We start from the raw sequence: 26,828 nt of genomic DNA on the forward strand, positions 1-26,828 counted from the left end.
TTTATTGCCAGTTTTTCACTTCCGTTCTACGCCCTTGATTTGAGAACTGGCAGTAAATGTAAAATTAGAAGCATTTTATATACATTTCTGTTTTTGACGTTTATAAGTGTACATTGTCTTACCTATATGAATAAATGATTATGAATTTTTGAAAGAGTATAAACAACCATTAAATATATCAATTACCCTTAGTGAAGAAGAGCTTACTAATTAAGGAAAAACGTTGTGTAAGAAATCTCTCTATGTTACTACTGTTAAAGAATTTTCTAAATCGGGGCAGTATTTAAAAAAAAAACTCTACTCAAATACCTGCAACTTTTATATAAATATAAAATAAGTTCAATATAATATATATAGACATTCGAACTTATTAATTTAAGATCTCAAATCAGTCAAATATCCAAGTGAATTTCAGAAATGTCTAGGTGTTCGTAGACTTGTAATTCAACCCTTATAACTAAATACTTCAGGGATTAATAATAACACATATAAATAAATAGTATTTAATTTAAATCAGTCAATACAGAAGCAGGAATTAAGAAAAAGCTTCATGAATAAACGTCAGCTTTGTCTTTGTGTTCAAGGAAGTGTTCTTGCATTTATTCCTTAATAAATTAACTAAATTCTTTGGTCCACAGCAGAATAGGTTGATATGGTGTCTGGAAAATAATAATTTAAATTAAACAAGCATAGTGAAACTTGTGTTTAGAAAGGATATAAATATAGACTTGTTCGTAGTAGAAAAATCGTGATGTAAACGGCATGCTTTAGTCCCAAAACGTTGACCGAGTTTGAGAGGCACAGGAGGCTGTGTACGTTAACTTGCCTATTAGAAAAAACAAATGATCGCGATATAGAAATCTAAGGCCTAGACCTAAAAGGTTTTCACTTAAAAGCACCACTGGTATGTCGTGTACATGAATATCGTAGCATTTTTATGGTAAAATCATTTCTAAAATCGTTCCGGTTTATTTATTTATTTTATTAAAGTATTCCTACTAAAATATTCCTACTAAAAATTCAAACATATACATTACACACAAAAGCCATACATAAACATAAAGCACAGCACCTGTTTATACTAAAAAATAAATCAAAACCAAAGCATATATTTATTAAAAAAATCTAAGATTCATTGATCATTACAACATATATTTAATATAAAGGAAGAATAACCAAGCCATTATTAATAAAAGATACCAGAGTTTCTTAAATAGTTTTTTAAGCATATTTTTTTCACATTTATTATTTGCTTATTTAGTTTTAATACAAATAAATCTTTGCCTTTTATTAAGTTTTTATATATAATACACATAGATAAAGTACTCAATAGATTGGGCAGTATTGAATTTTATTGTTTGACTTCAGAAACTGAGGGCATAATACTAATTGCAATACGCGTGAAGTCCCGTACCCAATGGGACACTGAACTGCGTTATAATCTCGTCGATAATTTTCCGTATAACATTATAAGAACAATGTTGACCTAGTTGTAAGTGAGCCTCACATTATTGTAGTGCGTTCAAACTCTTAAAATGTGTATTCCTATAGATTGATACTTTCTTCTTCTTCTTCTCATTAGAATGATGGTGGACTTCGTCAGACAGGCCTTTAGCTCAAATAACGTCCACGTGTATAACACAACGTTTGCCCGTAAAAGAAAAATCATGAATATAGTTTTTTTGTTAAAGATGACGCAAACGGGCGGCAGGCTCATCTAATCTAAAGTGATACCACTGCCCATGAACACTCACGCTGATAGAAGGCTCGCAAGTGCGTTGCCGGCCTCTTAAGAATTGATAGGCTCTTTTTTTGCATTCACTTACCCTGGATACAAATGTACCCAAAATCGAAAAACTCGATCCCAATACGGCCTCCCCCGTCTAATCCTACAAGCAACGAGAGGATAATCCTTAATCAAGTCACGCTTTCCGTCAATTTTGATATTTATTTCTCCATTACTCATTTTAATATCAATTTTATTCCTTTTATCTATCGGTTTCAAAAGAGCATCTTCGTAATTTTGAGGTTTCTTAACAAAATCTTTATGAATTTTCACATCTATAAGCGTGTGTCTTTTATATTTTGGAGTGAGAAGAGATTTCTCTTCTTCACACAACTTATCTCTTTTCAAAATGTGGGTTAAGTCCCCTCTCTTGTTTATTTGTATTGTATGTGTTGCAATTGTTTTAGAATGTGTAACGTATACTTCTAAGTGAAGTCTATCTGGACGATTCGCGTCTCTCAGCTCGCTGATACATTTATTTGCAAGTTCTACAAGTTTTGCAATTTCTTGTTCAGTACGGACTATCCATATTAAATGAATTCTTCCTGGATTACGGCTTCGTGGATTTCTAGAAAAAATATTTCGTTGACATATATAGGGGAGTGTTAAATTAAGTATGCAAGTATGCAGTGCATTCGAATCACGGAATCAATGGAATTGGAATGGAAAACTTTTTATGAGCGCATGGTTTTTTTATAGAACAAGGGGCAAAGGGGTAGGAGGCTCATCTGATGTTAAGTGATACCGCCCCATGGATACTCTCAATGCCAAATGGCTTGCGAGTGCGTTGCCGGGTTTTTAAGAATGGGTACGCTATTTTCTTGAAGGAAGGTTAACAATTGACAAGAAGTGTCAGACACAAATGGTTGACCTACTTGACTACAAAATAAAATAGGGTTATTATTTAGTTTTTTTTTTATACAACCCTACAACCCTAAGAGTAGCGCCACTGGATTATTATTATTTTCTGCCAACTGGCAGGAGGCTTTTCTGATGATACCACCGCCAATAGACACTGACATTGCTAGAGGGTTCGCAAATGTGTTGTCGGATTTTAAAACCATCTATCAATCTACAATCTTTACATCTATACAAGTTAAAACACAATTATCACTTATTACAGAATATAAAATACCTGCACAGATTATCCAACATAGCAACAAATGGGGTGATGCCAACACCAGCCGCGACACATATGGCTATCTCGCTCTTACACACTCCTTCCATGGGACTTGAAAAGGGTCCGTCTATAAGCACACTGCAAAAGGAGATTTAACGTTAAGTTTGTGACATATAAAAAGCCAGGATCGATAGGATTAAATTTCCACATGAACTGTGCACATGTATATCATTACAAGACCAAAAACCACTTGACCTTTTTCTCTTACTCTTCTTTAAAATAGCCTAAATAAGCTTTAAAATAGAAAAATATCTTAACATTTTTTCCTTAGTTTAATGTCCCGTCTATATTGTGTCTATATAGCGGGATAATATAAATGTATTTATTACTACACTACTACTTTGGCTCTAGATTGTCAAAAACTGGTTCTTTTAAATTAAAAATACGGTAATTCATTAGTTTCTGTATATATTCTGTGCGAAGAAAATCTACACATTATTACTAATGTATTCGTTTTAACTAAATAAATAATCTATCTTTATGAAATAATTTAAAACCTTGCGAATCGTGTAATGTCGAATCTAATCAGACTTATAGCTATAAAAAAAGTCTGCACCGTTTCAAGTATCACTATCTCTTATTATTACAGCGTAAACATAATTTGAAAAAAGGAGACGAAAGTGTGAACAGTACGAAAATGTTTTACCTAATTTTGTCGTGTTCTTGCTCCAACAGCACCTTTTCTAAGGCTTCCGTCCAATCCCCTTTCACCTTGATCCATAGCTCAAACACTTTTTCAGTCGTCGGAATCTAAAATGCTAATGTTATTTTAGGACAGAATTGTGTATAAAACCTTTTTTATTTAATACTTTTTTCATTGCTTGCAACGTGCGTTGAAACATAACCTTCCATAATATTTTTAAAAAAACATCATCTTCATATTAATACTTTTTTGCAAGTAATAGAAAGGTGTAAATTAATATAAATTAAAATTATTTATATTTTAAATATATACCTTATTATAGATTTAAGACTGTTTTCACGACCAGTTTGTTTGTTTTCTGGCGACTTTTTGTTTTTAATATTATGGCAATAGTTTTGACTTAGTTCCAGTTTCAAGTAAAAGGTTGGGAAACTACACGCGAGACATCAAAAGAAAACAAAGGGATAAGCTAGTTAAAAACAAAATATGTACATAAATAAAGAAGATAATAAATTATAATACAATAAAGGATAAAGCAAAAGGCAGGAGGTTTTAGTCGGAAACGGAAAATGTAGTAATTGTAAGTAATACAGGAAAAATACTGTGGCGTTTGTGACTGTTCGATACCCAAATTACGACATGTAATTATTATTCCTAGAGATTAGCTTTTAATTTATTTCTCGTTTTTTAAAAAGCCCTGAAGTGCTAAATTTGATCTCAATCATATCTCACCTTGACAACGGTGAATGGATGCCACTCGATCATAGAGACATCTGCGCATTGTACTAGAACGTATTGCCCGATACGACAGGAGAGGTTTTGATGAGATCGAAGCGATAAGCTTATGGTTCTGCCGGGCATGTGTCGTACCTGAAGTGTATTTACCACCCAAATATTAGTGGATCAATATTTTCAGCTAATACAGACTGATTTTGTTGTAGTGTTTAAGCTATCATTTACTATATAAATAAAAAGAAGTCGTAGAATCCCTCCTCCGCATGCGACAAGAGTATGTTCCATGTACGAATACGAATTATATGCGCAATTCGCCAATGTTTCGGGTGTTATCTAAGTACAATACAATTTTGGAAGATATTCACATTTTCCACCTTAACAATGGTGCTCATGGAAAAATATTAGGTAGGCGGACTTTGACTTTATTTAGTATTAGTAAAAATCATTTTTCTTTAAAACACTTGGTAATTTAATTTCAGTTACATTTTTTTATATTCATGTACTAAATTGACTTATGTTTTCCTGTTTCGTATATTTTGTTTAACAATGTAATTTGTTTTGGCTTTGTATATTGTCTAAGTGTTTTATATGAAGTACAGCTAATAAATTTAATATGTTGCTTAGCACAATACTCGAGGACCTAAAAACATTTTTGTTCCACAAATGCGAACAAAATCTATGGAAATAACAAAGTGTACCTTATGTTGTATAAAAACCTAAAAACGTATATATTGAATCAATAATGTCTTATTATTAATTGATAGTCACTTAAACCGTGTTGTAATCCCCTTACTTATACAGACTTTTAAACACTTCTTAAAAATGTATTATTCTATAGTCAAGTAACAATATTGTATATAGTTTTCTCTATGTCACAAATAACTTAGTAAATCCCCGCAGCAGTTCAAGACTTGGAATAGCAATCAAGGACGGATTTTTCCAGAGCAAAGAGCACGTTTTCATGTGCCTGTTCAACCTAGTTAGTAGAACTGAAGGAAGTCAAAATCAAGTGTTAGATATACAAGAATGCCTCAGCACTCTTTCTTTTACGTCCATGCCACTCCGCAGAAGCATCTTTGTGCCCAGGATAGATCGCGTCGTGGTGTTGTTTCCTACTCCTACTGCTCTATGGCATAAAGAACATTGCTGAACTACACTAAAATTACTTTTACTTGACTATAGATACGAGGAAAACTTAAATTATATTACTTAAAATATAAGTGTATAAATCCAATCAGAGAGCTTTTAGTATACTTATATATTGTATATAATACCTACCTACATACCTAATTGGAGATTAGCTAATAATTGTTATTCAATTTACGATTGCGGCTTATGAAAAGTATTTAATGAATGTGTTCCTAATAACATAATGTAATTAATGAGGTAAGTGAATAATGGATCCCTATATCCCTATATATGTCTGTACTAGGCCAGAAGAGATCGCGAATAAATAAGTGAAATGTCATTTCATATTGAAAAGAGTTTTTTACGCCGGCTTTTTCTCTCGGCCTATCTACTTATTTAAATTTATCGACGTAGAATAAGTGATACTTGTAACTTATGTTCCATATTAAACATATTGTTACGAGCTAGGGGATCGGATAGAAAATGCCGTAGATTTCTTCAAGGGTTTATTTCTTGAAAAATCAATGAGGAATTTATGAGCACAAATTGATTGCAGAAATGTACTTATAACACACAAAAACACAGTCACTAATTACTTCACTTATGCACACTTCACACAGTACTTTATCATTTGTATTCACTTTATCGCTTGTTTATCGGTGTTTCTCTCGTGTAATCGCATTCAAAACTAAAGGCGACTAGTCGCGTTTCGGCTCGCTTATATATCCCTGGGAATAATTCTAAACAATATTCGAGAACTTTCTAGGCGGGCTTGCTACTGAGTAGCGATTGCACAATTTTAGAACGTCCGCACTCTTTGTCTCTTTCGCACGTTGCTCCGTCCGTGTCGTACGGCGTTCTAGAGTGCTCAGTCTAGTTTCGAGAAAGTTCTGATCTTCTCTCTCTCTCTCTCGTATCATTTCGTCCTTGTCTCACACCTAGAAAGTTTGGTCTAGAATATTCCTTCATCAAAGGGGTATACCTAAGCCTGAAAACGCCTGAAAACGGGTCTCCTGAAAACTGTACCACTCTACTACACATGTTCTGAAACCGACTGAAAAAAGGTTTCAGCTTCCTGAAAACTAGGGTAACATTATGAAAATTACAATTTTCTAATATGTGATTGACCCTCTCCTGAAACGGTCAGAAATCATATTACAGCCTGCTGAAAAGTTTTCTAAGTAGTGGAAAAATCTAGAAACATTGCAGTCGACCCGTCTTCGTAACAATATTTTATTATTTTTATTTTAAACAATTATATTATGACAGAAAATTTTATCGCCTCTGGAAACGGATAACAGTTTATATGACAAGTTTTCCAAGGCGCAATATAAAGAGAATATTTTAAAATTTCGAAGAGTAACTTGACACAACTTTTCGCTTTTTAACGAAAAAGAATAAGAAAAATTGATCAAGTACACTTTTTCGTAGCAGATATAAAATTATACTGACGTTGCTTCGTATGTAAGTGGGAACGTATTTCTCAAATCGTTATTAAAAACATCGTGGAAAGCTCAGAAGAATTCACGCATGATTTGGCAAAATGAGGTTACATTTGTAACTTTATTTAATAATAAAAACTAAAAAATCTCTTCGTGTTGTTTCGCCCGTGTACTTCGGTACAAAAGCCTATATAAGTTGCGATTCAATATAAGATATTATAATATAAGATGTTGAATCGCAACTTACAGTTCCAAAATATTATATTATTATTTGTAATATTTCATTCATAGGTGTATCTGGGGGGTTTTAAGTCTGTTACCCCTCTATAATTTTGAACTGATAGTCTGACATTTAGGTGGGCACAGACTAGATATTCGTATGACAGATGTGTTTATGCGTGTTGTTAAAACTTATGCAAAGTCGCGGACACTGCCTACTCGATTTCAATGCCGACGTACGCCCCTACAATGCTATGCTATAAGCGGATTATACACAATCGGTTAGTGGGCCAAATTGACACGAATACTTTGGCCTATATAATTCTAAGGCACACGACTTCCTCTTAATGTTTCCCTTTTTATCAAAATACCTAATTAGATAATTTAAAAACAATTTCATATTTTTTATTACCAAGATTGGTTTGTATTACCAAGAGAATTAAATGAATTAATCGTTTTTTTTTATATGGCTTATTTAAGACTGTTTTGTAAGGCATGATTTATGGATTATACTTGAGAAATTTCACGTCATATCCACAATATGGAATACAAAATATTATATGGGACCTATTCGCTGCTTAATCATTTGACACCACGATTATCCAAATAGGTCGGGTGACGGACAGCGTAGTGATAAATAAAACTTCACGTCGAATTAATAACCTCCTCCTTCTATTTGAAGTCGGTTAAAAAAATAACATAACAAAACAGTTCTTTGCCCCAGTTGTCAAAATCGTCACGAGTACAAAGATATATGTCGATGTATAGTGTATACGGTTGAACAAAATATCTTAACTTTGAAAGATATATATTAGTAAAGCAGACGAATAAATGATAAAGTAGGTACATACTTTGACTATATCCACTTTTGACAAATTTCTTGCGAAAATCCTCCAAAATAAGTCCAAAAAATAACACGTTAGTGGCAAAGCCATCCACAGCCAAGTCTGTAAATGAAATTAAAATATTATTATCCAAGCTGATAGCTATTGAGACTTTGATTGACGCAGAAGATATAATATTAAGTGCATTCTATATTATAACCCTTTCATTCCGATGGGACGGATTTCCGCAATGATCACAGACCAGGACATCACCCATAGACTACAAATGTTTATTGCAGAAGAAAAATCGATAACTTTAGATAATCATAGAAACAAATATACATATTTTTATTTAATTTTATATTGAATCCTAATTGTATTTGCTGGCTTTTAACAATCTATAGTATATTCGTAAAGTCCCTTAATATTTTTCTATGTATTTATTCTGTTCCTTGATTATATCTGTACAGATTTGTTTGTGACGATTTAAATAACTTATTACATGCTATCGCATCTTTAGCTTAACAATATTCTAAACCATTATGTTACCTAAGGTATACAAGCTCCAATGAAAATCTACTAACAACATACAACTAAAAATACATCAAATCAATGTCACGGCAAAAGGTCGTTCCCGATCATAAATTCCATTGAACGAAACATTTCATGATGAACACAATTAGAATTTACATACCAATCGGTCTCTTCCTTTATATGACTGATTAAGTTGATTGAATCAATCAATACAATATATGTTTAAACGTTTTAGGGTGCACAGTAAGGTTAATTCATATACCTTATGTTCCAACTGACTCGAGTCCTATTCCGAGGATATTTGGGGTGGTTAATAATGAGTTGATTTGAGGACAAATAGACGCTGCTATACTTGCTACATATAAAAAAAATACAAAAATTTGGTCCCAATGGCGTAAGAGTAGCTACCCCAAATGCTGCCAGCTTTTCTTTGCTGTTATTACATTTATATTTTTATTAGTGTTTACAAATAAAACGAGTCAGCCATTGGAAAAATATTAAAACACATTTAAAAAGTTTGTTCCCTGTGGCTGTGTACCTTTAACGCTGCATTGGCAGCATTTCCTTACTGTATTGCGATTCGTATTCGTTGAGCGAGGAAAGCATCAGCTCTGAGGTCACCGGTACTATTTACCAGGCGCCAACTAAAATCTTTAATAAGCGCGTACACTTGAACCCAACGGCCAAGAGTCTCTACTCCAAATTAAACAAAATCGAAGTTGCAGGAAAGACTCTTATATTTGAGCCGTTAATTATTTTCCACCTGCACTGGGGCCGCGAAAATTTTGTGATAATTCGTTTCTTTTTCTAATAGGCAAGTAGATTATCTCCCCCACCCAAACCGGTGAGGTTTTGAGTCTAAGGCATGCCGGTTTCCTCACTATATTTCTTCACCGAAAAGAAAATTTAATTGATGCAACGCCGTGATTCGATCACACTTCAGGGTTGAGGGTCACATGCTGATGCTAGGTCAGCACTTGTATATGCTACTTGTTACGGTTAACATCATCAGCACATTCATCCATTCTGCATTTCTGCATGGCCGAATCTCCTAAGCATTCCCTTTCGTATCCTTGTCATAACGTCCTCTTAACAAACACTGCTCACGTATCTCACCCATTTTATCACTCCATTTCCACGGGATTAATTCTACTCATTATATCTCTGTGACACCCAACATTCACACCCGTATGTTAACGTCAGGATTAGCACCATGTTCGGACAGTCGAGCCTCGTTTGAGATTTCGTAGCTACATTTACTACTTGTATAAAGGAATGTAACGCGATCTATTCCCAGCAAAATAACATTGTGAAATTCGGAAGGTTTTGGTATTTTATTTGTGGCCTAAACGTTATTAACGACAAGTTTTAATAAATTGCGGTTAAGTGAAACACTTAGCGCCAGGACAACTAATTAATTAATGTTATGCACACAGCATGTGCAATTGAATCGTTTAATGGCTTGACGAATTATTGATTTTACTCGAACGGAAAATGGATTACCAATTAACATTCATGCAGATTTATGTATGTAATTAATTCTCCTATACTGCAGTAGTCTATGATACAATTTCTAATTAGTATGTGTGGTTGATAAAGGGTATGTCTTGCATATTACAATTAAAATATTTAACAGCTGTTTTACAGTATATTGAAATCGAGAGCAGTGTTTGCCAAGACTTCAGTGTGCGACTCTCATCACTGAGGTTCTAGGTTCGATGCACCAATGGACTTTATATGTGCGCATTTTAAATTCGCTCGAACGGTGAAGGCAAACATTGTGAGAAAACCGGATTGTCTTACCCAAAAACTCGAAGGCGTGTGTCAGGCACAGGAGGCTGATCACCTACTTGCCTTGCATTAGATTGACAAATAATCACGAAGCGGCTTCAGAAATCTTAGAACCAGACCTTAAAAGGAATGGGATTAGGCGTTATAACGTCAGAATTATTTGTGGGCAGTCCAAAAGAGATGTAATAAAAATACGTTAGTTTTGGTGCAGATGAACAATAGGCATTGGTGTTGCGGACAACCTACAAAACCAGACCAGACCATTTGACTCCTTGCGATATTTCTCTAACGATATCTTGCTGAGCAAATATCAACCTTAACTTTACCTAGGATACATTAGGTCTAACATAACGAGACAAATTGGTACATTAAGAGCATTCCCCCAACAAGTGCGCCTAATGATGCTCCCCTTTGCTAAAAGCAAAACCATTTTACAGAGACGCGAGGTAGGGCCTAAGTGTCATTTAACTAATTGATATAAATGGCGACAATATTTCATTAAAACAATATGAGCGGTATTAACATGATTTAAGGAGTAATTAGAATTTCATTTATGCATAAACGCTGTAGGTTTTTAAGATGGGGTCCGTAAATTCATAAACGTTGTCAAAGACTTTAAATACTATATGACTCTAGTATTGTCTAGTATTTCACATTCAATGTTGCTCATATTGCCGCTGAGCGTTATAACGTTAATAACACACAAATTTATTTTTATTTACACTTATATGTACAGTACAAATAATAATTTATATCAAATCAAAGCAAAATCATATCATATTGGTAACACAATGTACACTTATGAAAAAATATACATATTAAATGCTTCTAATTTTCCATTTACTGCCAGTTCTCAAATCAAGGGCGTAGAACGGAAGAGAAGAACTGGCAATAAACTCTCCGCCACTCTTTTAAATCGCAATTTTTTTGTTTTACATAATATTTGTAAGGAGCGGCAACCATTATATGTTCCAATTGACATCTTAAATATTTAATAGTTACAAATAATACATGTATATCAAATCAAATCGAAATCATATCATATTGGTAACACAATGTACACTTATGAAAAAATATACATATTAAATGCTTCTAATTTTCCATTTACTGCCAGTTCTCAAATCAAGGGCGTAGAACGGAAGAGAAGAACTGGCAATAAACTCTCCGCCACTCTTTTAAATCGCAATTTTTTTGTTTTACATAATATTTGTAAGGAGCGGCAACCATTATATGTTCCAATTGACATCTTAAATATTTAATAGTTACAAATAATACATGTATATCAAATCAAATCGAAATCATATCATATTGGTAACACAATGTACACTTATGAAAAAATATACATATTAAATGCTTATAATTTTCCATTTACTGCCAGTTCTCAAACCAAGGGCGTAGAACGGAAGAGAAGAACTGGCAATAAACTCTCCGCCACTCTTTTTAATCGCCAATTTTTTTGTTTTACATAATATTTGTAAGGAGCGGCAACCATTATATGTTCCAATTGACATCTTAAATATTTAATAGTTAATAAACATTTAGCGCACCACCGCTATGTGGAACCAGCTGCCAATGTATTTCAGAACCAATACGACTTAGGGTCCACAAATACGACAAGGGATAGGAAAAGATCACACTAATCCTTTGGCACTAAGAGGGATCATGGGCGGCGGTATCACTTAACAACAGGTGAGCCCACTGTTCTAACTAAAATATCTAAGATTTATTGCAAATTTGTTTATTAACAGAAAGTTTTAATATTAAAATAAAATAAGGAGATTAACAACTCACCTTTGGTTTGATTGCACGAAACTGAGGAACATAATATAATAGTGTTTCATTATTCTCGAACATGTGACTAGTGCCAAGACTAGAGTCTAGAATCTCTTCTTTCAGTACTCCGCTAGAAAGAACATGAAATTAGTACTTAATTAACCCACTTATTGACTCTATATAAGCTTCTCTTCTAAATAATCTTAATATACTATTTATATTTCCAAGGAAAAGGATTTTTATTCCTACATAATTATGTGTTAACGGTGTATATTCGTGGATGCCTACGACATTAATTAAAAGAGTCCCCTCGTGGATTGTAATACTGCGATATTGTGGACTACTCGTTTGTAAGAAATGCATGGATCTGATGATGAATGATCTTTAAATTCTCATGTTATTTTCACACATTAATATCTTTTCTAAAATATATTTTTTATATGTATCTGATTTTCCTTCTTGTGACGTGTGTTATGTATGTGAGCAAAAATATAATTCACTTAAATTATTTGTCAAACTTGGTACATAGATAGCATCGTCAATGCATAAAGTGCAACAGGCTCCAGTGTTTGGAACACGTGCACCGAATGCCAGACGACAGAACCCCAAGGTCCTTATTGAACTCACAAACCGGGGGCAAGATAAAACCCGGCAGACCGAGCCTGCGTTGGAGTTGTAAAGGACCTCGAAACAGTGGGGTTTTTAATCACTGAATATATGCGATGACGAAGTATATTTGAGGAGGCTAAGGCCAACAAGGGGCTGTATAACCATTGATGATGAATGATATCACGAAAACGACAGGATATTTTGCCTGATTTAAAATTAAAAATGTTCTCAATATGACTCATGGTTTCTGAGAAATTTCGCAAACAATGCGCTTACGACTAACAGTGGAATACCGCTGTTCTGCGGTATCGAACCTGGGTTTTTTTTATTTTATTTTATTTACAAAAGTTCGCCACGCTGATGCACTGGTATATAAATATAAATAAAATACAACATTTATGTGACACTTTAGCCAAACTAATTCTAGCAATATAGATCAAACTCATAACCATTATTTATTTAATAAGCACAACAATATTACAATTACAGAAGAACTATAGTTACTAGAAGCTATATACGGTATAGGTTTGTAAAATTCTACCTTCAAAAGACATGTGTATAAATTTGATAACTGTCGTCGATGAGTTTGTGACACATAGTATTTAAAGTAAAGGAACTTTTGTATGGATGAAAAGGAATTTCGTAATAGATAAGCCCGAGTCTAAAAAAGGATATATCCAAGGATAGGTCCATACCTTATCGGATGTATCATCAGTAGAGCCATAAATGGTAGGTATAAATGGTGCGTGTACCAGAACGCGTTGTACAGTCTCCTGCGCACCACTCGTGTTGACGTCACGCCCATACTTATGATTATAAGTAACATCGACAACCCAGTCACGCCTGCTAGACTCATTAAGAGATTTAAGGGATTCTGAAATAAATATTAAGATGTCCTTTAAAGATATTTTTTTCAAGAATGGGTCAATCGGGCAGGAGGTTTATCTGATGTTAAATATATGGACACTCTCAATGCCTAAGGGCTCGCAAGTTCGTAGCCGGCCTTTTAAAATTGGTCGAATAGATTTAAAAAATAGATTAGGTTGAGTTTTGTATATAATGAAAAGGTGAAAAAAATATCTAAATGGGCGGACTCATTGCTAAAAGCAGTTGCTTATAGAAATGCACAAAATATAATAATTAAAAAAATATTTGGGCTCTCATTGGCTATTCTAGGTATTTGAGAATGATATGACGCTTGGTCAAGTGACTCATTTTCACCGCAAAGTTAGTCTAGAGCGTCCAGGAAAGAACTAAATCCAGTTAACGTTAACACGAGATCATATGCCCTTGTTCATAAAAGTCTTATCTTATTTACGTCATTTTAACTAAAACAAGTCACCAGTTTCAACAAAATTTGGTTACTTAAAACTTATCAAAAAATTAAAATATATACGCCATAAACGAGAGTAAACTTATACTTAAAGTCCAAGATTAAATCCTCATTAAAAAAGTAATTACGTATGCTTTCAAACGCACCCAAAGATTCGCATTTAATCACCTACGTGCCTCAAGCAAGTTGTTCATATGCACAGGTAACAATTATACACTGTCTATACAAACGACAATACCCATCCTGACTCTACAAATGTACTTCAATTTTACAGCCAGTTTTTCACTGGCACTTCGCTTTTAATTTCCTGCATATATTCACTCAGATTTAAATTAAAAACAGCGCTACCGTTGCGTTTATCTATTGTATTCGAAACGAAACTAACCATGTATGGTTGCGGGATTACAATGTAAAGTTATCATTACTTTTATTTACATGTAGAATATTTTTATAATAAAAAAAATGTAATGCTTCTTTATGATCTTATTTTTCAAAGAATGGTCTACTATTCAACTTTACAGAAATTAGTTAAATAAAATTAAATAAGATAAAGTTTAACAAAAGGCTTTTATTATCGTAGACATGAATACATATAATACAAGTATTTCATTTTACCTTATCACTACTAAGATTATTACAGAATTTCATGAAATGTAATAGAATTATTACTATAATTGTTATCGTTATTATATATTTTTGTTTTAATGTCTTCGAATCTCTTCGAATCAACCGTGGTAAGGACAAGAAAAATATGGCATGTAACAGAAAAATGTGATGCGTAACCCAAAAATATGACGGTATTTTTTTTCCAACGCCGATAAAGAAGTTTTACTTCAATAAGTAAAGATTTTATTCGTGACAAAAATATGAAGCCCCAGTGTTGTGGGTAACTAGATAACACTTATTCTGTGGTTACATGGTGTATGTTTAAAAGAATTGTTATAAGTAAAAGTAGTCTTAGTCGTATATGACATTAAGTATGCGTGAAGGACAATATGTGAATGGGTGTGTAAGCGTATTTATTGGAGAGTTCTATATGTGTTCTGTGTCTGTGTTAATTTTTTGAACCAGTAAAGTAGTAAGTGGTAAGTAGCCTCTGTACATTCGAAATTCAATTCGGCTGGCTTATATTTTTTTTGTTTTTTTGAGTTTTTATCTGAATAGTTTGATTATCACAGAATCCATACAATAGACACCGCAATTAGACAAAAAAATATATTTAATAATAAAAATGCCGTGCGTTTTGCGTACTGTTAAATTCTCACTCTCCGGGACAATTTAAGCTGGCAATTTTACATCTCAAACAGCAACTAACAATCAAATATTATTTTTCTGAAGTACTCTTTCGTCTTTATTTACCAAATTGATTTCACGCTGTGATGAAAAGAGATCAGTGTCATTTGGCGTAAATCTTAACTAACATTAAAAAGAGGCAACGTTTGTGGTATTGTAGTAATCTCGGAATTTCTGGAACTGATTTTGAATATTCTTTAGCAACAGAAAGCCACGATACTTGTATCATAGGCTATTTATTTACCCGAAAATATAAGTTTAAGTTTGTGTAACAGGGCGGTGGATACTTAATAAAACTAAATTAGCATTGGTTGTGGTCTCTTCTGCGTTAAGAAAACATATTTGCGATATACTTTTTAAAATAATAACAAACACATTAAGTATATACCATTTCACTTTTAATATTAATCCATTCTAAAATTTGATGTAATGTAAATCTTAAGAATAAATACTTACCTCATTCTTGTATCTAGCCAAATTAATTTCGATCCGCTCCTCGTCGAAGTTACGCGAAAAATTCCACAGATTAACAAAATGTGATACGGAGTGTGTTACTGAAACAATTAGGCATTTGAGTATGCTTAGACAGGGCTTAGACAGACACTTCCTTAGATCCTGACTATGTCAAGTTTTGAACAGTTAAGCAGTTCTGATATGGTAAGCGCTATTTCATATTAAAACCTAGACAGAATAAACACTTCTCATCCAGAGCTTGACCTACTGGATAGTGAGCTGGATAATTAAAAAATAATAATAATACTTTTTAGATTTTTTTATTATTAAGTGCCTATGTTCGCTGTACTTAACAATAAAAAATACTTTAAAAATGCATTGTTTTTTTTAGTAAACCTTATGTTTACCATAATTGTCATGTTTTTTTAGATAAGATAGTTAGTAGTAACATATACTGTATATATAGTATAGTATATAATGTGGCTAATAAATAAATAGACTTTTAATTCTAGTGCAGACGTGAGTCTAAGATTGATGTGATCTGTTAGAATTGTAACGTGAATCCTATTGAATTTGCGAACGCATTTTACGCAGTAAAATAAGACTACTCTACTCTACTACTAACTTAGACTATAGTCACACATATATATTTGCTTGTATTATTACTTAAATAAGGTGTGTGTATCACACGATATAAATTTTTGATATAAAAATCAATTTGCTAGTGGATTCTTATATTTTCCCTTGTTTCGGAACAGGACACTACACTGTAGTGTGTAGAGTATACCCTAATGCAACTTCCTCGTTTAAAATTGAGTCCTTTGTTAAGAAGGGGCTCTAATAAACGTCTAGGTACTTTTAGCCCTTACGGTTTTCGTATTAACTTTCTACGCTCAGAGCAATTCCCAAACGATGCCGTCATTAGCCTACGTCTGGAGGACTTAATGGTGTTCCTAGAGTGGCTTTTGCTTTTTAGGACTAAAAAAGATTCTGGGACCTTTGTCAGCAAAGCTACTTACTTTTTTCGAAATTAAGCCGGTGGACGTCTAGACTCTGGGCCCAAAAAGTGAAAAACATTTTGCGTGTTTGTATTCTCTCAAATTACAGTAGACATAATAATAAACAAGAAATTGTGCCTGTATAGTATTTATAAGCCCGTGTAATAATTGTTTACAGTATATTCACATTAATTACATTGTATTTATTTTTTCAGTACCTACTATTGACCGAGAAGGGGTCTCGGATAAAGGTCTTCATCGGCTTTTTCCAAACCTCTGTATAAGTCTATCCATGGCTTTCTCTCTCTATCACTTTCTACTATCGCTTATATATCTTCTATACACATTTTCTAGGGTGCCTTCTTAGTACTAAGAGTATATACGTAGATTGTGATCCAGACTATCAAACAACAACACTGAACGTTAAAAAACGAATCATAATTTTCTCACACTCTTCCCGAAATCTCTGCTGTTTAATCATTTGTTATAGTCGTGGGGTCAAACTGGCACGAAGCCCTCGTAATGTTAATTCAGCCCATAAATACACATTGGTGATAGGATCGCAAGACCAGCTCTTTTAAAAAAATATGTTAAAGAATTCCAACTGTGATTTAGTTTCCTTTGGAGAAGACTTTTGGGACGTGAAGTTCAAATGCACAAATATTAAAAATACTCTATATTTGTGTATTGGAAATCAGTTTAAATATATGCAATGTGGCCATAGTACCAAGTCTTTTAAAGAATTACATCATGTCCTACAAATGTTATATGAGTAGTAACTTTGGGTGAATTAGAGAAATATAACTCAGGAACGGGAATAAGTGCCAGTTCTGGAAGTAGAACAGGTTAATGTCATCTCGTAACTTGCGTACGTTTTAAGATTGTACTATTTGCGTTGCAAAACTGCAGTTCACAAATGCTGAACCTGCAGGCACTTCTTGTTCACCGACAAAACGAAACAAAAGAATATTATGAATGACGAAATTATGTCCGGTCCGTTCTTTCGTACTTCTTAAAACTTGAGAGCTGAGAGAACTTGAGAGGTTTCTTTGTATAGTTTGAAATTAGGCTTTTACGGTAATTGAGTGGCATTTAATCTATTAATTAGTTTTAAAAATGCTTAATACACATACCCAGCAGATTGCCGACTTTAAAGGGACAAATAAGAAAATCATCTCTTAGTAAAAGAAATAAATTTACGATAATTTGATAAGAATATTATCCTTTGCTATACATACTGTATATGTATATAATACTTTGTTCATAGTATTGTCTTTTGTTAACATAGCTTTTACACATTAAGAAAACACTTTTTAAACGGATTGAAGCTATGTATTATTATTATAAACTTTTAATTATTTACATAATTTTAAATTTAAATCGAAAAAAAAAATAAATATAAAATTATGTAAATAATTATAAGTTTATAATAATAATACATAGCTTCAATCCGTTTAAAAAGTGTTTTTTCAAAACTTCGTTTTGAAAGTGTCTTTCCTTGTGTATAAGTCACAGCCAACAAGCTTTATAATCCGTTCAACTAACAGCTTTTAACTAAACAGCGCCTGACTAGCAGCCTGAAAGATATTCAGCCAGTTGATGAAACGGCTAGGCAGATGACTTGGATCGATGACGTTTCAATACTTGACACGGCAGGAACAAGACACCTAAAGAGAGCCTTTTGAGTTAATAAACCTAGTGTAGTGAATATAAGTGCAAGTGCGAAGTCTGGGATACACGACCACAGTGTCAAAGCATTATAGTTCAATATTGTTGAAAATTAAGTCAACATAATATTACTTATTAGCCATAATTATTGTATAGGCTAGATTGTAATTCATGTAAGGCCTCACTTTCTTTTGTGAACTTTATTATAGTAAAAAAATTACTTACCTACCGTGTGGACTGTTAATTTAAAATTTTAGTTCCACTTTTACATTTAATTTTATTTTCTGCCACTCTCAAACTGGAAACGATATCCTTCAAACGCAAGGCGCTGTTCGGTTAAAAGGTTAGGCTGTTGATTTAACAGCTTATTAAGCTAGGCTGCGACATACATATACGAATCCGAAAAATCATCATTTTCGCGGAAGCATAATTCATGTGTGTCATAAATTAATTATCAGTTCCCTTCTGTGCCTGACGTGGTCTAACACGAGTTTTCTTTCTCAGGATACTTTTTACAGCGTATAAGCAAGTAATAATTGCGAGTGTCATTTGTGTGTAACCGAGGTTCAAACCCACGATTTCGGGCATGAACGTTCTTATTCAACTACCTGTAAACGTAATGACTGTAAGCACCAAGTAATAGAAATAAAGTAAATACTTACCGCCAAAGATGACCAACGTAATGCCAACTGTCATGTGAAAACTCTTCGCCTTCTCCAACCAAAGGAAAAATAGTCCTGGGCATAGTTTGGAAAAGAGGCGATATAATTTCTGATTCATCTTCTTACATAGAGGCAGCAAAATAATTGCGCAACAAACATTTAGAACAGTTGCCGTACCCCGGGACAAGCATAAACCGACCTGTAATGCAAGCTTCAATATGAAAATTGTACTAAGCGTTCATAAAATCTTTATTTTTAATATTGGTTGCTTTAAGAGTGTTCAAAAAAACATTCTTCGATTTTATACTTATAATTTCGTTTAAGATGTAACCAGAAAAATGTATTCATTTCAAAATCTTACCCCTAATATTTGTCTTAAGTAGTAAAATTGTCGACTGTTGTAATAATAAATAAAAGTCTTGTAAAACAGATAAATAACTAATGAGATCCATGATATCTGAAACAAAAGAAAATCGAATTATTGTTTCTCATAATTAATAAATAATTATTTTATTTTGCAATAAGAAATACACATTCTAATCAGATTGTATTATGTAAAATTCGCATAGTGTATGGGGCAATTTTTGGAGGGTTTTAGCCTAAAGTGTCATACAATACTAGTCAACTAAAAAATAACTACTAACACTAAGAAATTAACTAACCAACTAATAATAATAATGGTTAAATTGTTAAATGGTTAGAACGCAATTTAAATTTTTAAGCTTAATAGTTATTATTGATTGAATTTCAACCAGGACAACAATGTATTTAGTTGCTTTTTATATTCATATTACAATCACAGACTACTATACGACACATAGTCACAACGTTTATAGCTAACGAAACATTCTACGCAGACTACTGCATCGTAATAACTAGAATTATGATGTTAAATGAGAAGCAACGTGGATATCAAGATGTAGTGTCGGAAGCCTGGCTGAGGTGTACTAGCGTCCTATTCATGTGCGTAAAGTCTATTCAACTGCTTTGACAGCGCACCTCCATTGAACAACTGAATGAGTCTATGGAAACGAGTCCGATGACAGCTCGTATAGGTGTGGGCCCGCATTAATTATTGGATGTTGTGGAAATCTCATTTGCATGACAGCTTCCGTATAATCTATGGAGTCCTAAGCTTGTATTAGTAGAATCTTTGATTTTTTTTCTAAAAACCAGTACGAATGTAAAGTCCCCTTGGTCGTATTACCGATTTTTAACAGAATTAAGTTTTATTTAAAACTTTGTCGTAATCGATTTTTTTTTATTAATTGCCTCTTCACTGAGACATAATTGAACGTTACGATCCTGCCTTAAGACTAATAGGTAATCTAAGTCTAACCTAATTTACCATATGAAAGTAAGTAAGATGTTTAACATATGAAAGTGTCGAATAACACTTACAGTCTCTATTAATTCACATACCACTGTTAATCACTTATAACTAATATACACCAACACTAATTGAAATGGTTTTGTCCTTTCAAATCTTCACAATAGGCCCATGATGTGAAGAAGTTGAAAAGCCTCGACATTCCCGTAATGGTTCTTCTTTATAATAGGAGGCAAGGCAGGCAGCTCATCTGATGCACAGTGATACCGCCTCAAGCATCGCAAGTCTGTTGCCTTTTGGCAATGTGAGTCAAAGTGGAGCCGGGTGGCCTTTTGGGATCCAGCAATATTTTTTATGTTCTGTAGACGTTCTGTACATTAAGGTCGTCATCGCGAATGTATTCAGGATTCACCTTAGCACTTAGTTTTGGAATCCTTAGATTATTTGGACTACATAACATAGGAAAACGTGGTGTCGAAGATCGTACAATTCACTCTGCTGTCGATGTGACCCCAAAGTAACCTTTGACCTTCGAAACTAGAAATATTACTAGTGAGTTAGGATAAACAAAACGTATTATATTTAAACTTGTTAGTTCAGGTTCTCTTATAATAATCTTTATACTATAAATAAAGCAGAAGAGCGCGGCCGATTCGATACTTCGTGAGTTAAATATTTATAAAAATAGTTTACGTGATTAATTTTATGATAACTGTATTCTTTTTAGCGCATCTGTTTATTAATATACTGTGTTCGATATACTTAGATATGGATTAGATGAACACTATGGGTACGGATCTATGATTCAGAATCTAAAATTTCGTTAGTTTCAAAAGTTTATTTATTTGCTCATCAGTATTCCTACAGCTGCAAAGCACAGTTAACAATTTTTACCTATTTATATTAAAAAATAAATCAAAACCAAAGCATATATTTTAAAAAATGCGAAATTCTTAGTTCTAACATTCATTGATCATTACAACATATATTTAATATAAAGGAAGAAAAACAAGGCCATTATTAATAAAATATACCAGAGCTTTTTTTTAAATTATTTTTCAGTTACATTAAATATATCTATTTGCTAGTTATTTGTGTTATAATCAGAAAGTATAGTTTTTAACAGACGTAGATAAGACTAACAAGTACTGTAAATCGTTTTGTTACTATTTAGCTTTTCTAGTTATTGTTATCTATAGCTATATTATAAAGAGGGATAAGTTATTTGTTTGTAAGGAATAAACTCACAAACTACTAAGTAACATTTATGGTCAAATTATTATGTATTTTTATAGAACAGGGGTCAAACGGGGCAGAGGGCTCGAGTGGGCGTTGCCGGCCTTTTAAGTATTGATACGCTGTTTTCTTGCAGCTGGTTCCACATAGTGGTGATGCGCGGCAAAACGCCTTAAGAAACGCTCAGTTGTGGAACGACGGACGACGAATTTCAGCTGCAAATGTTAATCCAAACAAATCCTCTGAACACTCTTAATGCTCTTGATGCAGAGGGAGCCCAGATCTCCACGCAGCGCCAAGGGATTAAGCCGCTCGGCGAGGGATTGGTCGTCGACGATTTGAACCGCTCCTCGTTTAATACAGTCAAGTGAAAGGAGCTGGTACTTGAAAACTACCGCCTTGTTCAACATTTACGTTTTTTTTCCTTGACAATCCAATTCAATTAAAAGTTATTATTAATGAAATTAAAATAAATGTCGAAGCAGTGACCTGGTCGTAGGCTATATCCATGCCTTTTTATGTCATCGTTATGTATAAAACAATTATACAATATAAACAATATACAATATAATAAACATTAGACCCTTGCAAGTAAATAATTCAATTAGTACATAATATCCCTAATCTTCAGAGATGTAGGGCTCAGGTGAATGTCCTTCGATAGTTATTTGTATACGAGTACATTATCAACCCAACAGTGTTAATTAATTACATAGAATCACATTGGAGACACCTGCCTACGTAAAAATGTAAACATATTCAATGTCTAATATATCAAGTGATAATAAAGTTAACAGGCGTGCGATAGCAAAAAAATGTACTAAAATCTTAGTAATGTTTGTTTAATATATGTCAAACAGTGCTGAAAAATATAGTTTGATGCATATGCCTGGTAAATGTTATTTTATAAGAACCTAATGTCAACTGTGTAACAAACATATATAATATTGTACCTAATATTAGGTTTAAAATAAAGTAATCATTAAATATAACATAAAACAATAACTAACCTCAAAATATAATAACGAAAATGTTATATTATTAAAAGGAGTCCCTTTAGGCAAGGTTCCTTAGATACAGGCATCGTTCCCCCTTTGAATAGCGAGACTAATTCTTTGTCCGAGGTAGGCTGACAGCTCTGCGGTCTCCTGGGATATCGACTAACCTTTTTCCTATTTCCTTAAAAAGCCTTATAGCGCGCGGACCAAGAGTATATTTTATGGAGACGATATATGAATATACATATAATCATAATATATAGTGCACAGGCGCTAATTAAAGATTTAAGTTGGCGCCTGGTAGATAGTAGCGGTGACCCCAGAGCTGGTGCTTTCCTCACTCAACGAACTAGTATCGTAATACAGGGACAAAATGCCAACATTAAAGGCACAATGACCACTTTTTAAATTTTTCGATTTATCCGTTTTTTATTATTATTATTATGTAGGTTAAGAATATTGTAATATACTGTGGCCATAGGTCAGAATATGATAAATGCAATTTCATTACTTTACAGGACAAGCAATTAAATTATTAAGAAATCTTGAAGGCACTACTAAAATATAAAACATTCGATATATAAAAAGTCATACTGCGCAAAAATGTTCCTATCATTGGCTGATCTATGACCACAGATATAAAAGAGAATTAATCTGAGGGAAATAAACAAATTACATAGAGAATTATAAAAAAAGGTAAGCGTATAAAAAAGCTATATCTTCTGTAGTGATCAATATTTTTTTCTAATAGGCAAGTAGGTGATCGGCCTTTTGTGCCTTACACACCGTTTACGTTTTTGGTGTAGAGCATTTCTTTCTTCACAATGTTTTCCTTCACCGTCCAAGCGAGTGGATAAATACGCACAGAAAGTCCAGTGGGGCACAGCCAGGGTTCGAACCTACGACCTCAGAAATGAGTCGCACGTTGCATCAATTAAGCCACTGTTGTGAAAATTTACTACGACAAAAAAATAGATACAGAATCAAAAAATATATGTAGTTAGCAGCAAAAGTTGATTTAAGGAATATAGCACATGTACCAAATATCCCTAAACTTTAACCACAAAACTTGCTATAGGAATCCGACTACGTAACCAAATGTATGTTGTGGGTTCATATGTATTTGTGGCATTTCTGGCTAACCAAGTCATGTAACTATTCGTTACTGTACAATAGTTTACTAAGAGTACATAAATCTATATAGAATAGTTTTTAAGTCATTTTATAACTAATCTAGCTGTGTGACTCAAACTATGTGTTGGCCTTTTTTTTCGGGTTTTTATACGGATATAAAACGAATGTTTAAATCGTTTGTAGTTCTAGTTACGTATAAGTACAAAAACCCTACTAGAAAACAAATGAAAAAAATTGCACGATTCTAAACCATATTAGTACAATTTATTATTTCCATATTTACATTTTAAGGCATCGTTTTCCACATATTGTCACCACATTTATTGTATGAAAATAAACAAAATCGAAAATGTACTGCGACTTTTTACTACAATAAAATTTAACCTATATCAGATATTTTGTTTTAATAATCGATTGAATCTATAAAGCGACCTATTGTATTAATTTTAAAAACGTTTTCGCAATTATTGGGAAGAAATTTAAGGCTATCACGAAATCCTTTAAAATGCAACAAAACGAATATAACTTGTCCACACATAACTCTTTTGACTAAAACCATACGTTACATGTTGCAAAAGCACGCTGTTCACTGCCTTGAAACAATGCATCATTTGCATGTCTTTATTACTTTAGCAGTAATGTATAAAAATAGGCCTTTACTTTTCGCGAAACGTGTTGACATCATCTTGACTTCTTGGAAATCTCAGCGAACTTGAATTCATTTCTACAGTGATAACGTTACAGGAAAGTAGAGTTTAAGTTACGTATAAATTTATTTTATGACATCAATTACTGAAATATTATTACTTACCAAAAAGAACCGCTGTTTTAAATAAACACAACCGATATTGATAAAACGTGCCATTTAACATAAATTTACACGCACGATTTAAATGTTAATGTGTCATTTAATTTCATAAAATTCGCGCCTATTTTATATGTCACACATGTTTTGGCGCGAACACAGTCGCGGTGTTGCTATGGAGGCCGGCGTGTGACTGCCACTACTAGAATGGCGAGTTCACGCTCGGAGATAGGTCATCGCAGCCTCCCTTTAGCCCAGCTGTTGTGTAAATTGCCTGAAGAATAAAGCACATTATCGTTGAACAAGAATGATTTTACGTAAAATTTCATTAATTTTAATTATTAACATTATGACGGACTTGTAATTATTATTATTAAGTATTCGTAAGTGTAGACAAATTCTGAACAATCAGTTCAGAATTTGTCTACACTTATTTACGTACGTTACGTATTTCGTGTTTACCGAGTTAACGCTTCTTAACTATAGGATCTGTAATTTAGCATTAAATAATTTAGAACCTAAAAGATATATTTATGATGAAGAATTCTCCCTATAGACTTGTGTCCAGGTCATCTACATATTTTATACAATTATTTAATAATTTAAAAGAGTAAAGGTTAAAATAATTCAGGAATCTCTATGGTTTCGATTTTTTATGGGTATGAAATTGTGCTTTCCGCCGACACCCACAACACTTGGAGGCTTGCAAATGAGTTGCCGGCCTATACAACGAATGCGAAATCCGCTTACCTCGTCCCAAGATGGCTTCCTAATGTACCTCATACATATTCAAGAAATTGATTTATTTTTATTTTAATTGCTTGTAAAAAAAACTAGCCTTAATTTAAAATTAAGTTAACTATGTATCGATAGAAGTACTTAGAACCCAACAGTTCATACCAAAACTATTTAGAACAGATCATTAATCATGGTCATTTATTGGACAAAAGCGAAAATGTGTGGGCGAGAACAGTAACTGAATATAAATAGCTCTATGGCTAATGAATGACAAATTTTATATGAAAATCGCCGTACTATAATTAACCAACTTGGCCGTTAGAAATACACATGCATAGTATACCGTTTCCTCCACGTCTAAGCGGTTAACATGTTGTGTGCGTTTAATCCGGGAGTTCAAACGATTCCGGTGAAATACTTCGTATTTATAAGTCGGTTAAAAGTAGACGTAGAATTATGCCTACGGACATCACAGGATGGTTTCAGGATCACAAAAACATAAAAAAAACACTTGCATTTAGATATAGGTATGAAATACACGTAGAATTCTTATTATCCTATAGTATAATATAATATGCATATACATATTATATTATACTATATATTCGTAGTTTATATTCAGTAAATGTCTCTCGATTTTCGTGATATTCGATATTTTTTGAAAATTCACATAATTACCTACATCACTTTTCATTTATCATTTGCAAATGAAGGAATTTATTCAATCTGTTTAAACATAAAGCATATTTTTTTAACCACCATAACGTTTTCTAATCGCAGGTACTATATTATCTATGTGCCCATTATGCCACACCACACACGTTTATCATTTCTTGAAGTTTACTGTCAGCAACTAAATACACTTGACTTTGTAAAATCAAAGTAAAAGGAATAGTAAGGAAAATTTTTAATTCAAAATTGAGATATCAAAAACTGTCGTTATCTTAATAACAGACACATTTATTATTATGAAATATAGTTTATAAAATTGATAATAAGATAAATTTCAGACTCAAGAGTATTTACTATTTCACGGACAATTATATAATTTGCAGGAAATGCAACACGTAACTGACGCATTTAAGTTGATACAAATTAATATTTTTGATAACATTTTGCATACTTTTCTAATTTAGCATAGGTAATTGATAAATATTTCGTCTAATTGAAAGATTATTTTAAACTAGTTAAATAGTTTTAAAATCTATTCAGTAAAAAGAATTTTAACGGAACCTGATTACCACGACTTATATATATACTCTTACCATTATTCAAGACAACATAAGGGTCCAGAGCAATTAAACAATGAAAATAGGCACAGAAAAAGCGAAAAAATTTACCCCTCATCGATTTTGGAGTCGATTAAAAATTCACAGATATGACAAGAATTAATAATACTAATTATTTATTAGTATTACATCAATGTCAGTTTTTCCAAATTTTCTATTAGTAAGTTGTCAAAGTTAAAATTGAATTCATTTCATCAATAGTCAATTGTCATCATTGTTATCACTAC

At 33.0% G+C, this 26,828-nt stretch overlaps 1 protein-coding gene across 1 annotated transcript; it reads right to left on the reverse strand.

The window, feature by feature from the left end:
• Positions 1-487: 487 nt before the first annotated feature.
• Positions 488-26,662, reverse strand: LOC123708975 (NADPH oxidase 4-like). The gene is made up of 14 exons (XM_045660036.1): positions 26,578-26,662; positions 25,656-25,772; positions 24,581-24,848; positions 19,433-19,528; positions 19,072-19,270; positions 15,747-15,844; positions 13,360-13,538; positions 12,074-12,185; positions 7,985-8,080; positions 4,342-4,479; positions 3,613-3,716; positions 2,922-3,044; positions 1,827-2,354; positions 488-659 (listed from the first exon to the last, which is right to left on the reverse strand). Exons 3-14 carry the CDS (start codon positions 24,632-24,634, stop codon positions 536-538), a joined length of 1,851 nt encoding a protein of 616 aa, XP_045515992.1. The 5' UTR covers positions 24,635-24,848; positions 25,656-25,772; positions 26,578-26,662; the 3' UTR covers positions 488-535.
• Positions 26,663-26,828: the final 166 nt, after the last annotated feature.

This window comes from Pieris brassicae, chromosome 4 (assembly GCF_905147105.1).
Source record: "Pieris brassicae chromosome 4, ilPieBrab1.1, whole genome shotgun sequence".
Lineage (NCBI taxonomy): Eukaryota > Metazoa > Arthropoda > Insecta > Lepidoptera > Pieridae > Pieris > Pieris brassicae.